Source organism: Brachionichthys hirsutus, chromosome 12 (genome assembly GCF_040956055.1).
Source record: "Brachionichthys hirsutus isolate HB-005 chromosome 12, CSIRO-AGI_Bhir_v1, whole genome shotgun sequence".
NCBI lineage: Eukaryota > Metazoa > Chordata > Actinopteri > Lophiiformes > Brachionichthyidae > Brachionichthys > Brachionichthys hirsutus.
This window is the reverse complement of record NC_090908.1, coordinates 1,574,498-1,590,531: the sequence shown is the minus strand read 5'-3', so window position 1 is coordinate 1,590,531 and position 16,034 is coordinate 1,574,498. Positions and strand designations below refer to the sequence as shown.

At 42.4% G+C, this 16,034-nt stretch overlaps 1 protein-coding gene across 1 annotated transcript in view; it reads left to right on the top strand.

The window, feature by feature from the left end:
- Positions 1-16,034, top strand: part of gpc6b (glypican 6b) — a 58,298-nt gene that overhangs the window by 39,708 nt on the left and 2,556 nt on the right. The window contains exons 5-7 of the mRNA XM_068746220.1: positions 2,346-2,476; positions 3,073-3,216; positions 4,246-4,275. Coding sequence (XP_068602321.1) covers positions 2,346-2,476; positions 3,073-3,216; positions 4,246-4,275 — 305 coding nt within the window. The remainder of the gene's footprint in view (positions 1-2,345; positions 2,477-3,072; positions 3,217-4,245; positions 4,276-16,034) is intronic.

The following is a 16,034-nucleotide window of genomic DNA, read 5'->3' as shown; positions in this document are numbered from 1 at the left end:
TTTGATAAGTTGCAGATAAGTCACCATTGTTGGGAAAGATTTCCTTCATGTCTGAGGCTAGAGGCGTTTCCATGATGAAATACGGGCGGCTCTCTTGACCTCAATTTTCATCTTTTTTTTTTTCTTCACTTTTTTAAGCTTACATTTGAATTTTCTCTCTGTTGTGAAGTAAGGAAAGATACCTGAGGCAGTTGAATGAATTTACATGATAATCAGATTAAACAGCGGATTGAGTGGCAATGCCAAGAATAAGTTATGCCTAAGAAAGACACGAAAAACAAAGAATTACTTCTAATTGCCATTTACTGTAAAGAGCCCCTCATAATAACAGATAAAGCTGAAGTTGCAGTTCTTATTTATCTCCACTGTTATTCTGACTTTGATGCTACAGGTGGTGCAGGTGTATGCACTTAGACCACGGCTGCACATTGTGACTGAAGTGCCGCTGTAGAAACGTATTTGGCACCGACATAGTCTGTATATTAAAATCTCAGAGAGCATCACAGGCTCTTTGTAATCCATGGTGTAAACAAACAGAAGAGCTCTTCAAAGGCTCCAATTTCTACATAATTGGTAAGGAAATAGAGCCAAAGCTGAACTGATGTGTCTCAGCTCTTTTCCTCTGCCATTAATGGTCTCAGGTCCCAGAAGAATATATAGATAGCTGGACAGACCTGCTATCAAAAGAGCCGAGTGTCATTTCAATTTGTTTTTATCCCTTCATCAAAATGTCGAGGGGACACTGGCATTGGTCCGTCCATTCAGCCGTCTGTAATTTATGTTGTCCAGATCATGCCTCTCAAACTGTGCATATCGGAAACCAAAGTTGCTCCTTTGGATTTGTTAGATTTTTGCATTTTTTGTTGTTTCCATGGAAACATACTGTTTTAGGGGTCTCCGAAGGGTGTTAATTATATTCATTCAATCGTTCATTCATTCATCTTCTTGACCGTTCACCTGAAATCTGGGTTGCAGGTTTTACTGGAGTCCATCCCAGGTGCAGATTTAATTAATTGCTAAGCCAAGTAAGAATGCATTGTTCCTTTAACCTCCAAATGGCAGGATGACTTTTCTTCAGGAAGGACGTAATTTCTGAGTCATTGTGACAGCCTGTAGGTGAGGTCTGGTCCTGGGAGGTCTGTGGACGGGGGGGGAGAACTTTCCTGACAGACTGCTGAAGTACCGCCTCCAGATCTGGGCCTTGCTCAGTTTTGAGTTAATGGTTTTGAGATGTCCAAACTCCCCGTGACACATCATTCAAACACATTACTGAGACACATTAGGTCTGAGGGAACTTGTGTGCCGCTTCACGAGGGGATAAATTAACTCCCTCCCACGCTAAAGGGCAACAGCTGCTGCCCGATGTTGAGCTACACTACATGTGTAAATATTAAATATTCAGAATAAATTATATTTATATAAAATGATCAGCGTTGTTAATTGAAAGTGATAAAAGCAAATGGTTTCGTGGCAGTGGATGATGGTGTCGAGTTCACCAAGGCCTTCTGGTGCGTGTCCACAGGAGGATATTAATGAGCCACCGAACTTATTCACTTCCCACAGCAGACGTAAATAAATTCTTAGCGTTTCAAAAGTTCAATTAAATCAATAAGGCAACATATCTTTGCATGTACCATAACCACATTTTGCAGACCTGAATAGGTTGATCTACATAAAAATTGAATTTGCCCCAAGAAGCATTCATGCTTCATAACTGTGCTTCGGTGAATGTAAGTGACAATACTGTGTAGTAATCAGATTACAAAATGCAATATTTTTTTCTCTTACCTTTAGTGAAATGTCTCATAAGGGTCTAGCAATTCATTATCCTTTTTTAATTTTAATGTACCGTAAAGATAATTTCATCTTTTAAATGTCAAAAAACCATCAGAAATGGCCGTCAACATTTCCAACTGGTTGATGTTGCTATTAAAATAAATGAACTGGAAAAAGACAATTGAATACTATCATTTCCATGACCTAAATTGATTGTGTAATGCATTTTATTACCTCCGCCGAGGCGAGGCAGAGGTCATGTAGTCGCCAGCGTTTGTCTGTCTGTCTGTCCATCCGCCTATTAGCAAGATAACTCCAAAGGTTCTGGACGGATCTAGATGTCATTTTCAGGGAATGTTGGGAATCATACCAGGAACAGATACAAATTTGGTGAGGATCCATTAGAGTAAATGATTAAATGGAGCGTCACATCTCACTCACCTGATGTTCTGAACTTTGTGGGCTGCATGTTTTAGGAGCGGCGGTCAAGGTTGAAAACGAAATGTATTTAGACTTTCTTTTTGGGGGGGACTGAGTGTGTGTCTGTTTTTGTTTCATTGTCATTCCAGATGCTATGCTGCTGGTGGCACAGAGGCTGGAGGGACCTTTCAACATTGAATCCGTAATGGAGCCCATTGATGTCAAGATCTCGGAGGCTATCATGAATATGCAAGATAACACTGCAGAGGTCTCCTACAGGGTATACGTCAATTAGGTCTATTCGCAGAGAGCAAAAGCAACGTCTCAGACAGGTTGTTGAAGTCCAGCTTTAAAAAGGGAAACTGAGAGGGCAGCTTGTGTTAAGCTGTGTCTAAGGTGTGCGGGGCGACATGTTCTAATTATATCCAAGTGTAGGCCTCCTATTTGAATTATATGTTTCAGTTTGGTCGGATAATCTTAGTACAACTAACAGTAGTTAATCTGCTTCCTGTGTTTAACTGCATTTTTCCTTCCCCACAAATTTATAGTCACAAAGAGAAAAAAAAAAGTAGTTTTTTGTGAAGAGTTTTTTTCAACCTTCATCATTTTGGATGCCAGTTCCCATTCAAAGCTGAATGTCTGTTGGCTTTCCCATGCAACAGATGCAGTCTAAATATATGCGGTTGTATCCCAAAAAGCCCATAAGAATGTAACTGCATCATCCAAATAGCATTGGTCGCTGCTCCGAGCTGAATCACCTATCATTGTCATGCTGGTGATATGGAGGGAACGTCTCGTAAGACTTTAACAAAACAGCATGCTTTCCTTACTTTCCTGCATCTAAAGCAATTTATTCCGCTCTCTTTGTAATTGCAGGTTTTCCAAGGTTGTGGCCAGCCCAAACCCGCAGGAATGACGAGGTCTGCCCGCGGTGTTTCGGATGTGTTCAACGCTCGCTTCAGGCCATACGGTCCAGAAGAACGGCCGACCACTGCAGCTGGCACCAGCCTGGACCGACTGGTAAGGGGGCAGAGACGATGCTGCTGTTCCCAGGCGAGACGCTGCTTCGGTGTAAACATCATTTGTCTCTCTGTCTCTCACTGTTGATTAAAGTTGGTGATTTGCCATCGTAAGCCCCTGGAGCCGGAAATTAATTCATTGTACTTGTCCTCCATTCAGGCCTCTCTATCGATCGGTGTTTGTTAACGAATCAACAGCTATACCCCGAGAGGGCAGTGGAAGGTGTGGCGCGCTGCGTCCGGTGCCCTTCTCGTCTCTGTGTGCTTGACCAACAGAAAATAGAGGGATGAAAGAATTGATGGATAGATTCTGCGAGGCTGAGCGTATCAATTGTTTGCTGTAAAGCACACCTTTATTTTCTAACAGATTAGCTGCATGTTTGTTTGATTGGGTCTCGATACGTGGATTTCCATCCCAAACAACCTTCAGCCCTAAACTGCTGCATCAGGGTAAAGGTCAGCACGGAGCTGACAGACCGATTCAGCTGAGGGACAGTTCTCATCATGGATTACCTGTTCAGAGGCCGTGTCCTTCCTTTCTCCCTCCCAGCCTTTTTCATAGTCAAGCTTTTCCAATTGTGTCTCAGGTTTGTTGATTTAGACCCATTTTCCTCAGCTATAAATAAAAAAAAAATAGTAATTCAGTTTTGACCCCCTGAGAATTTGCCACAATTTCTCCATCAATTCCGAGGAGCTGCAGCGTCGCCCCCACTATTTAAATCATACATCAAACAGCTCTGCTTTGTGTCACGTTAGTGATAGGCTATTTATTTATTGAATATATGATTTGAATCACAGGCACTTCTTACCATCCGCCTCTTGGAATCCCACAACAATAAGTGTCTTGTTTGTTTTTTCCTCTCAATACTAATTATGCTATTTGTACAGTCTTAATTAATTCTGCACGTATTTGATGTTTTATGAGCGACACTTGCCTTTCAGTTTTCTGTATCCATCAACGATTTCTTCCACCTACATCTAATTAATTAAGACTTTCTGCCTGTTTTCCTGCCTTTATGCTGCAAACCAGAGGATTGTTTGGAATGACATGCAACACAGTGTAAGACTTTATACTCATTTTCACCATTCGCCTGTTGTCTGTGATTGTTTTAGGCGCTATGTTTCCACGCTATCTCAATTTATAGCAGCCGCACATTTTATGAACTGACCTGGGTGCAGCACTCAGTGTGCTGCCCTTCATCGTCTCTTCTTCACCTCACAACACTGACAGTCTCTTCAGAACTCTTTACGGTGAATTACAAGATTTCGATTATCATCTATAAAACTCTGTATTTAAAGTTGCGCTCCCAGCAGGGATTGTTGAACAAAAATATGAGCAAGTGTTCATGAGCCATTGGGTAAAGTTGTTGGCCCAAAAAAATATTTCTGAAAGTTTGTACATCCACACCTTTTTATCCATCTTCATGTTATAGAGCAGCATTAGCATTCATTTTGCGTTTCAGGCAACTTGATGAATATTCGCTCTGTTTTTAGCTCTGTTTTGATTTTTCATTCATTCCTAAGGGAAATGGCTCTTAAATGTTCCACTATGTTCGCCAGCTACACCTTAACCTTGCCTGCCCGCTGCGCAGTTGGTGTAGGCTGACGGTTTAGAGCACTTTCACTGAAAACAAGTTGCCTGCTGCATCTGCAATACTCCAAGTAAAGTTTTGTGCCTTACACTTACAAGCTAAAACATATATCTTTGCGAGAAGAAGCATTACGAGAAGAAGGCATCTGCAGGACAATAATTGGCATAGTGAAGATGCAGGGGTTTTATTCAAGGCATAAACTTTGTTGTCTTACAATTAAAAAAAAAGAAAAATGGCTTCTGGCTTCTTAAAGTATAAGACAGCTGAAGACAGAAACTTGTTTTCTCTTGATGAAACAAGATTTTCAGTATGTGCTGAATATATTTTAAGTGCTGCTTTCCCATTCATGTAAATGACAAAGTCATGTGTCTTAGAAATCTCGCACGGCTTCTGTGAACTCACTCCTGCAGATTGGCTCCAGCTGTCACACATCTAAGAGTGCAACATTAGTAGAGGGTGTATTACAGGTGCTGACAATGCACAAGTGGCCTGTGGCCAGCTGATTTCACAGCCGCTTATCAGCTGCCATACGAACCAGCAGAATACATGCTGTTCTCAGTCCTCCAGCATGCAGATCCATCCACACTGAAAAACATTTAAAAGGAAAGAGGAATTCTGCGGCTTCGCAATTCTTAACTTTATCTACAGACACTCATTAAGAGAGAAAGTAGAGAAATGGAAGCAAGAATAAATGTACATCGGTGTCAACATCCTTCTCTGTCACATGACTTTGGCTTCAGCCTCGAGCAGGATGTCATTCTCACGAAGCTTAATAACGGAGCACTCATCAGCAGCTAATCATATTTATGATTTAGCATGTCGTTATTCTCTTTATCTCAGCACTGTTAGCGGGATACTTATATCCTTGCTATTTCTATTTCTATTTCCTGTTTATTTGTTTGATGTTGCATAAGGGTTTATTCTGTTATTCAATATATTTCAGGGGTCGGGGCAAACTGGCTCCAATACATAGTAATAATTATTTGTGAATATAGAGGTGACAGCCTGTGACTTTTTACAAAGCATATTCAACAGTACAGATTATTTCTTCAGTCTACCGGGCCACAAAATTCAGAAGTTCGAGCAGAGATTTTGACGAGTAGCGGTTAAGCTTAGAAACATCACAAAGTCAATGACAAGCAGCAAAGACTGGCGGCTGAAGCGTTCTGTGACTGCATGTCTTAATTGAAACTCTCAATTGCTTTTTCCACGTCTTGCAGCTACCTTGTCGCGGCAGCGTTAATGTGTTGTCTTGCAGCAGGGACATGACTAGAGTCCCTGAGAGTAGCTTTCTGTTGTCCCACACACACTGTATTCATTTACATTCTAGTGCACGATAATTACCTGTGACAGTGACATTGGTAAACCTTGTGAAAGTTTACAATAGTTTTAAAGTGTCCTTTGATAAGAGCTTCTTGTCTGCCTGTACCGCAAAGTTTGTCAAAGAATGTGCGAGGGATGGCAAAGAGTGTCAGCGCTGATTTCTCCTGCTGCTTGTGGAGGAGCCTGGAGGAGCTGATTTCTCCTGCTGCTTGTGGAGGAGCCTGGAGGAGCGGGCCCACCTCCAGCTCAATGAGCCTTGACTCTTTAATTGCCTGACATTCTGTCAGAGCACACACCGTCATAGACCTGAGAGAAATAAGGATTTAAAAGTCCGGCGGGGGAATGAAGGCACAAAACACTGCCAGAGGTGCATTATAGATAAGAGGTGGAACTTTTAATGTGAAATGTGTAACAAGTTTGTTTCAGTTCGACGTGGTGCAGTTTTATCAGCTCTTTCGGGCTCCCTTGTGTAATACGTGGTTTGCATTTCATCAGCAAACACGTAGAAACAATTAGAGCCAGACACAAACAACATTCGATGTAGATTCGGCCTGTTGGGGACAATACTGTCCAAAGATTAATATGAATATGCTCATAAACAGTATTGGACCCAATTTTTATGCTGCCTTTAGACAACATGTCTTGAAAGTCAATTAGAAATATCAGATCATCCTTATTAAAGTGATTAAGTCATCGCCGGCAACCATGAGGTTATTCCTGAGCGTGAGCTTCCCTGTTGATTAATAAATGTCCAGCGTGAATCCAAATCAGTTTGAGTGTGTAAATCTATCTTTCGAGAAAGTTGAATTTATGTAATTAATGGGGGTTTTTTCCTCATGTGTTTACTGCTACAATAAGAGACTATTGATTACTTTTTTTAAAATGCCCCTAGAAAATGAAGAAGAGAAAAAAAACAGTTTATTTCTTTCATTTCTCGTATCGATTATTGAGTGATTAAATTGACTTTTGCCGTTTACTTTCAATTCTAACCTGTTTATTAGCTCTATTTTGTTGTTGCGGTTGTGACTGCACATCAAATAGAAAAGCTACAACTGAAAATGAATTGCAGGTCCTTTTCATCTCTGCAGATATATTTGACTCCTTCCATTATTTTCGTCTCCATCTCTAACCCTGCATAGCATTTTTGTTCTGCTGCATAAAATAAAGATTTTTGAAGACCGAAGTCAACAATCAGTTTTGCAGCGTGGTGGCTCGCTGCCTCGCGCTGCCGCCTCACAGCGAGCCCGATTTCTGGCCAGGGCAGGGGCTTTCTATGTGAAGTGTGAGTGAGCTTCTGCCTGTGCTCCAGTTTCTCCTGCCAACAAAAACATCTCTGATATGTTAATTCTCCTGTCAGTGCCTCCAGGCGCTGCATAGCGACTGCCCACCTACCTTTAAACTTGCATAGTTATATTGTAGCATTTTAATGGGGTAAATGCAGGCAACAAATTTCCCTGCGGAGATCAGTAAAGTACAACTTAACAGTGCACTCAGGAATTCACCCGAGAGGCAAGGTTAATCTTAACCTATACCAATGCATTTCTCTACTCTGCCTCAAAACAGAAATGCACAGTATGTGTTATAGAAACTTCCCTCCATGGAAACTGCTGCCAACCTGAGGTGAAAAACTACGTTTGAGGGGGTCGCACAAGGATTAAAGAGGTAGACGGAACATTTTGAGATTTAGAAGTTCTAAACTTTGCTTTTTTTCTCGCGCAAAGCAATTATTTTATTTCTCCAGGCTTCTGATGATTCTTCTGATAAAGCATGTAAAAAAAAAACATCTCCTTGAATGAACTTATCACTCTCAATCACACTGTTTAACTCTAGCAGCTGATTGGACTTTGCCCTTTGCGCTGGTAATGCGTTGGGGGTGTACCCCGCCTCTCGTGGCTAAATCAATACTCTCCGCTTGATCTTGGTCAGAGCCGTGCCAGGATGCATCGCTCATACAGCTAGTAACAGAAACTGAATATTCATGCACTTTTCCTTTTTAAATCTCATGTTCAGAAGGACACACTGAGTAAAACATCTCTGTGTGGTTTGTGAAGTCAGTTGTCAGGAAAAGGCACAACCTCTCCTTTCCCCAAAAAAACCTTGACCCAGGCATTATATTTGTGCCGTCCAGGAACACGTCAAGCCACTGGAACATTCTGGTTTTGGACACAGCTTGAGCAAAGTAAAGTGGGCTTGTCCACAGCGCCGCTCTCTGAGTTGCTGCATCTACAGACTCTTGCCCAAGATGTGCAATTATGTCGATTCCACAGATTCCCTCCGAGACCACATGAAAATAAATAGTCTCGAGCTGCATATGTGGCATCATAGTTTAGGGCAGCGTTTGACAGCACATAAACAATTCTCTTTGTGACGAGTGACACTCCAGCATAAATATTTGACTGTAAAGCAACAGACCGCCGAATACAAATATACCTTTACATGTGAACCGGTCTTTCGGAACCACCTGGATGTGGCGCTTTGATCAGACCAGGTTTCTGTGTGACCCTTTTTGTTTCACGGCGGGATCCATTTTCAAGCTAACGACCAGCACAGTATACAATCGTGAAGCTCGCATACTCAGTCTGTGGTCGTCGTGTTGCAGTGATCACATGAAAGGCAGCCGAGGCTTTGCTGCGTCTTCTGTAGAAGCGCTGACATTAATGTTCAGTCCTCTGACTGTAAATGCAGGAAGCCTTACGCCCTTCCTGCGCTCGCAGAGGTTCTATACCTCACGGTGGGCAGACGTTTGTCTTAATGTTTGTTCCAAAATACTCAACATATGGTTTACCTACTAACACAGTGTATCACCCACGCGTCTGTAGACATCTTAGGTTCGTCACTGGTTCGGGACGTTTGGGTGGAGCTGATGTGGGACAGGGATAAAGGCCAGGAAGTGAGCTCCCTAGGATCTGCCAGGATTTGGAAATGAAAAACATTTGGCTGATTTTATGCACATGTTGCGTCCACAGAATCATTTACCCCACTCACTAGTTCAGGTCTCCAGCAAGGTGGCCATCGCTGTCTCATGCTAGTTAGTTCCTTGACCAAGGAGGGGGATGTTTCTGTTTCTAGCGGGATACTCAGTGAGGTTTGAACTGATTTCAATGACATTTTAAGGAGCAGTGACTGAATGGAAAATAGGGGGGTTCGATTCGGTGTCAAGCTTCAAATCCAAGAAAATATTTACAAAAGTAAAACTCATTTCAACAATAATAATAATAATAATAAAATAATAATTAAAGTAACCCGAACTAATGTATGCAATGTGGCTAAAAAGCACAAAAGTTAACACATTCTCAATTTGACCAGCGGGACCGGGCGGGCGAGGTCGAGCCGATTACGGCAGAGAGACCGAGACAACATGAAGCAGAGCTTCAGGGAGATCCTGCATCTTTTCCATCTGTTAGTAAATGATGTGAATGCTCCTTGTCAGTGTTTGGTTTGTTCACCTCAGTCACCGCGTTACAGTGAAATCCTCCAACTATTAACTGTGAAATGAAAGCTCTTTCGTAGTCTTCCTCAAAACTTAGTTTAAACGGGCAAATGCTGGATGGATCTCATAAAACTTTGAGAAATGTCTCTCTCTCTAGTATAGACAAGACTATTACAATAGTCTCATCTACAAGAAAATGGATGGATGGATGTGCCCATCATTAGCTTTATAAATAATATAGACTTTCCTTTAATTTCCAAGACATTCAGTGAAGGCGGGATCTAAAATGCAAAGGAATGTGAGAAAATTATGTCCAATTCAGATTTGGAGAAATGCCTTTTATTAAGGGTTCTAAAATGCCACCATTGCCTGTAGGACCGAACAGTTAATTAAATCATTGTTGAAGTTCCAGATCTGTGCAGGGTGTATATTTGCTTCACGTGTCCAACAGTCATCAGCTCCATCTCCATACTGGAGAGCTGCATGAAGATGAATTGGTTCTCCGAAGGATATAAGGAAAGAAATGATGTAATTATGATACAAGAATTCTTCCCTTGTTGTGTTCCCAGTACTGTCAAGTGAAACGGTATAATTAACTTATATGACGAACCTGAACGGAGATGCATACCATAGTGACCAATCTCAGCTGCACAGCACACCACAGCTTTATGTCCTGGTCCTGTTGTGTGGTAAAAACATCACACATGTTGTAATAAGACAAAAGGTGCGACAAAAACAGAGAACATTCCAACACAATCCGCTGCTGTCATTCACCGGCTGCTACGTGCAGGAGACAGGCAGAATGAGAACACACCTGCCTCCGAGCTCCCTGGGCTGAGCTCCTGTGATGTATTAGGCATTACATGAGAGGAATTATAGAAGCAATGAAAATTTCCGGTATTCAAATTCACCTTATTGATTTATTTGCAAAGCTCAGCCTTTTTGAAGGCAGTAGAAACGAGATGACTCACATGCAATGATGTGCGTCGTCTGCATGAAGGATTAGCATGCAGCCTTTTGGGAGGGTTGGATGTTTGAGAAAAGAGAACCTGTTAAATTTTGTAGAGAATACTTCAGTGAAAGAGACAAAGACATGGGAGTGGGGTTTTTTGTGTTGTTTTTTTCTTTTAGCATTTCAAGAGACGGATTTGGTCACAGTTCCGGTCGATGACTCGTAAACTATCCATCCATCCATCCATCGTCTTGTAGACAAGACGACCTCAATCGTCTCCTCTACAACCGCGTTGTCTACCCTGTGTCTCGTGGGTGTTGCTGAAGCCTCTCTCTAAAATGTTTTTTACTGTTAAAAGACTCGATCTTTTTGGTAAAATCTCATCTTGCACCGTCTTTCTCGGTGCCATCAGGGCTCTGCTACCTTTCCTATCTGTCCATACATTAATGAGACACATTGGCCCATTGCACTCTGGGCTGCTTGGGGCTCTGGGGAACAGGCAGCAGGAGAGCGCCGGCCTGCTGATGATGGCTCTCTCCTCCACAGTGCATATCTTCCCTTTAATCATCTCCCCATTTCTAACTTCTCCTGTCGTAGCCGTGGGCAAATCACGCGCACGGACTCACCACTGTTTCATCAATATTCTGTCATGTTTTCTCACCGTGGGTTCATTGTGTGATACATTTTTCTCACTATGATACACCATGTTGGTTAACCGTGTCGATATCGTGGGACTGCGCAAATGGTTTGAGGCAAATGAGCCACTGAAAATGTCCTGTTGTTCATTGACACTGTAAAAGCTGCATGAGCTACAACAACATGCAGAGATCATAGCGACGGGTTGAAGATGTTTGTGTTTAGTTGCATTTTTGAGAAGCAATATTTATGGAAGAATATTGTGGTTATTGTGTCAGATAAAGCCTCATCGGGTTTGTCTAAAGGGGTTGGAGCGGTCATTGCGTTGCAGCCACCGTATGCTCCTCTTCTAGCAACGCAGCGCTGCAGCTTCTGGAAGCCATTTTATTTGTTTTTTCAAGGTACAAATAAATTCACAGTCACATGAAGTTAAAGGCACGATGAACTATCCCCCTCCCGCAGCCGTTAGCAAGGCTGCTGAAAGTTGAAAATAAAGTTAGACCTCCAGGGTGTCGCAGGATTTGACTGATTAAATTGAGTATTCAGACTTTTCCCGCTGAAGTATGGAATCAAACTTGAAATGTGAACCATTTGGGAAATCCAGTGTAATATTCTTGTATAATTACATCAGCACAGTCTCTCTATAGGTAATTTATTAATCTTAGGTATGTGTAACACTGATAAGTGATAAATATTCATCATTATTGTGTCTTCCCCCCACGGTATCTGCATCCTCTCCTCGGTGTCTGTCAGATATCGAGATGGATTTCGCAGCATTGCCTCTGCTGCACAATCAAAACAAATGCAAAATAATGGCCAGTGATGAATAACAATAAGAGTTTCTCAGTATGTCAACTGTCCCGTCCCAGCCAGCTGCATAATAAGACTCTCTCGGTACCGTCACTGACAGTGCTGTCACCAGGCGATATAAGATAAACTGTACACATCCCCCTGGCTTTGGTTGTTGAGACGTCCGTGTCAAATGATATCGCAGCATTCTGCTGCGGAAGATTTATTCTCCGGCACAATCAGTCATAATCAAGGGACCCAAACGGGAGGCACCAACTGAGCTTTAAAAAAAAAAACAGTGTGATTGCCCCTGAATGAGCCTCCAAAAAACATCACGAACACGTGGCATGCGGCCAAACGGCGGTGGGCAAAAGATTTCCGCTGCACAGACGCCTCAAACCACATTTTAGTTTACAAGTGTTTGTGCCGTTTCCTCACCATGATTTGCTTCAATGTGCCATTCCCATCCGTGTGAGTCCTTCAGAGGAAGCAGTCGGGCGATGCCTTTCTGTCTTATGTGAAGTCCAAGAGGGGAAGCTGTTCCGCTACGGCCCTCTGTTGATGGATATTGATTGGATGAAAACAGCTTCACGTCTACATGCACTCTGGTAGTTACCTCCTCGAAGCAAGAGCGATTGTCACCTTTGAGGCAAACGTTTTCTGGCAAGGACACAACCGACCCGGCAAAGGGAAGACAACTGTCAGTCACAAACGGACGCCATCTAGTTGCCCACTATGCTGAAGGGTAGCCAGCGTTATTTACACTCTGCTGATTTTTTATGTGCTAGAAATGGCAGATTGTTTTTGAGCAGATTTTAAGGGGAGACCCGGATCAATTAGGAAGAATGAATGACATGTTAGACCCCAGATTACAGAGCCAGGCCCGGGGACAAACACCCACGGGGCCCCAGCACCCTGATACTCGACACTGCAACAGTCGACCTGTCGGCTGCATTCTTACATAGTTCACCCAGAGAGAGCAACACATATTAGTTTTAGGGATTGGCTCTGACCACAATATAGCTTCGATGAAGAATGTGATGAAGGAGCAGAGTTATTCTTACTGCGGCCTTCTCCTTGTGAGAAACTATTTGGTCCGTCCTTAAAGTGGTCGCTGGTCAAAAAGCGACTCATGGCAAGGCCGAGGTCTCGGTATGACCAGAACGGACTCGCTGACCTCTGTAATTGAGATGCAGGAAGAAAACTGCATTCGTATCAAATGAAAAACTATTTTAGCGCAGACGGGAGGAGCAGTTGCCAGGGAAAATAAGTTGTTGGAGGAGTTGTCTGCCCCTTGTGGTTTAGTGGCCAGACCTGCTGCCGAGTCTATGATTAGATCGAACATGCACTAATTTAGCTCAGACTTGTAGCAGAGGGATGTGCTGCAATCACATCCCCAGATAGTTGCTTGAAAACAGGATCCTAATTTAACAGGATAGAGGTGTTTTAACTAGCATGAGGGAGAATGTCTGATTAGGTGAGTGAGGGAAAAGGAGATTTCCCAAGCAGCAGGGGAGATACTGAACATTAGAGGTCAGCCGAGTGAGACTGATGACGTTTGGGAGGGTTAAAAAGAGATGTCCTCTCTGAATTTTTCTTTTTCTTTTTTTAATTGAAAGGCAGACAGCACATGTGGACTTCACCCTACGGCCAAATAAGAGCCCCGCCCTCTGGCTTTGTACCGTTGCCAGGAGTGTGCCTGCGACTTCAAAGCGAGTGACGCATCAGCTCCTGATCTCACGATGGGCACGGCCGTCAGAAATCCACCGGTCAAAGTGCAGGTCACTTGCATTTCTGCGTTGAGCTAAAGGGGGCACCCTGTTAACATGCATGCAGGAAAAACGTCCGGCACGCTGCGTGCGCGAAAACACGACAATAAATACTCAATACACAGACGAGCACTTTAAACCTACTAACACCATTATCTCTGTGAAGCCTGCTGTTCTGGGGGGGGGGGGGGGGGGGGATTATTGTCTGCAAACATCTCCTCATGTTTGTCCTTCCAAGCTAGCCAATTACAATTTACAGCAGGTAAACATTGTGTTATGTTTGGTTGGATTGTGTTTGAGGTGAGGGAAAAAGCGAGCTTGAAGGTGAGGCTACGTTTGGATCATGGCGGGCTGAGCCGTGGCAGCCGCCCGTTCATCACAGGCTCTGCTCAGCGCTTAATTCATCTCCTGTGTTGTGGTTTAGCTTTCGCAAACGTCCTGTTTCCCTGTTCCGGAAGAGACATGAACAGATCATTTAATTGCAGGTGTGATTAAATTAAAAATAAGGATTGATTGAAATTAAGAAAAAGAAAAGAGCAAGTACAGTCAAGCCGGATAACTCATCTTAATGAAGCCATGGAGGAAATGTTGAAGAGGGCAGAAGTGAAACAGTCGTGAAACAGTCGTGAAACAGTCGTGAAACAGTCGTGAAACAGTCGTGAAACAGTCGTGAAACGGCTGCGCTCACACCGTTTCATATCACAGTTGAGAAAGAGACCCGGAGCTTTATTCGCAAAGCTCCTTAGAATAGAGTCTGGTTTAAGATTACGGGTCACATCACCATGAAACCTTCACTTTCGCTTAAGACTGTGGTAACAGAGAGAAAACCCGAATAGAGCAGAAACCAGAGTTACAGGGAGAGGGATGAGAAAGAGAGAGACACGCAATGCAATAATGTATGGCTCATGACAGGAAGCAGCGAGATAGAAGCTGCAAGAGGAAATGGAAAGGAGCGAGTGGGCCAAACCACGGCTTTCTGCAGCTCTTCACCCTCAAGGTATAAACTGAAATCATTGATCATAAATAATTTATTTCTCGGTTCAGAAATTAGATGGCTCACTGAAACCACACCCAGTTTTTGAAAACAGGAAGTCATCTCTAGCACGAGACATAGAAATCTGTTTAATGCTACCGTTCTTTCTTTGGATGTTATCAACATTCATGCAACAAAAGATGGGAAGGAAAAAATGAGATGATAAAACAGGAAAAAAAAGTCTTCTTTTTTTACGCCATCAGTTTATGTAAACAATTTTATTTATTTTGGGATGATAATCAGCTTTCGCTTGCAGCGTATGAATGTGTGACGCAATCTGCCATATTTAAAATATGATTCTACATCTGTTAATTTATGCATTCAGCATTTGTGTACATTTGAAAGGTGTATTTCTCAGGACTTCTAATCCCTTAATATCCACAGGTTGGATCTGTTTATAATTATGTATATGGCAGCAGCTTGCATGTGCAGCGAGAAAATGGTTTTATCACCTGTTGGTTCTAATGATACAACTGTAAGTATCACAGCTTTAAAAAGATATTTAATGTCTTCAGGGACTGAACACACGTAGTAATATGAACTGTTTCACTTGAACAAATACAACTTCCTGATGAGATAAGATGGGATGTCTTCCTTTTTAAAAGATTTTGAGAATATTAGTCCTGTAAGGGAGTTTCTGTTTCCATTGCAAATACGGTCTTGGGCTAAATAGGGACTGTTGTCAGAGTGAATTTTTGCTTTTGTGAAGGAGTCCTTAATGGTGAATGTAGTTTGGTTTGAAATGTGCTTGCTCACCGTCAAGTATTTTCCTCCATTTATTCCTGAGAGACATACTGCCATCTAGTGGCCACTGCCGCTAGTTGCATACCCGCTTGCGCTCTGTTTTTATTTGCTCCTGGGTAATGCACAACGAAGTGAGAGACAGACTTTTCCCTGAGGTGTATTTATTATGTGTGGAAAGGTCTGACCTTTGCTCCACTTTTAAAACTTTTCTTTTCCCCTTCAAGCAACAAACATTTGTGGTTTTAAAGTGAGTTTTCTTTCATCATGTGTGTCAAAAGGAGTTTCAATCAATCTTAAAATGATGAGGTTGGATGAAACAGGAAACATTCGACATTCAAGTCACTCTATATAATGAATATGTAATGAGTGTGGCTTTTTTCCTAGGCTTTTAAATAACATTAAGATATGATCAACTGATAAATAAAACCATTTATCTACATTAAGCTACATGAAACGCATCAATATAATATTTAGTGGAGATATTGATTGATTAATAGAGTAGCGTATCTTTCTACGTTGAATCCAGGCTGTTTTTGGCCAGCTGATCCGTA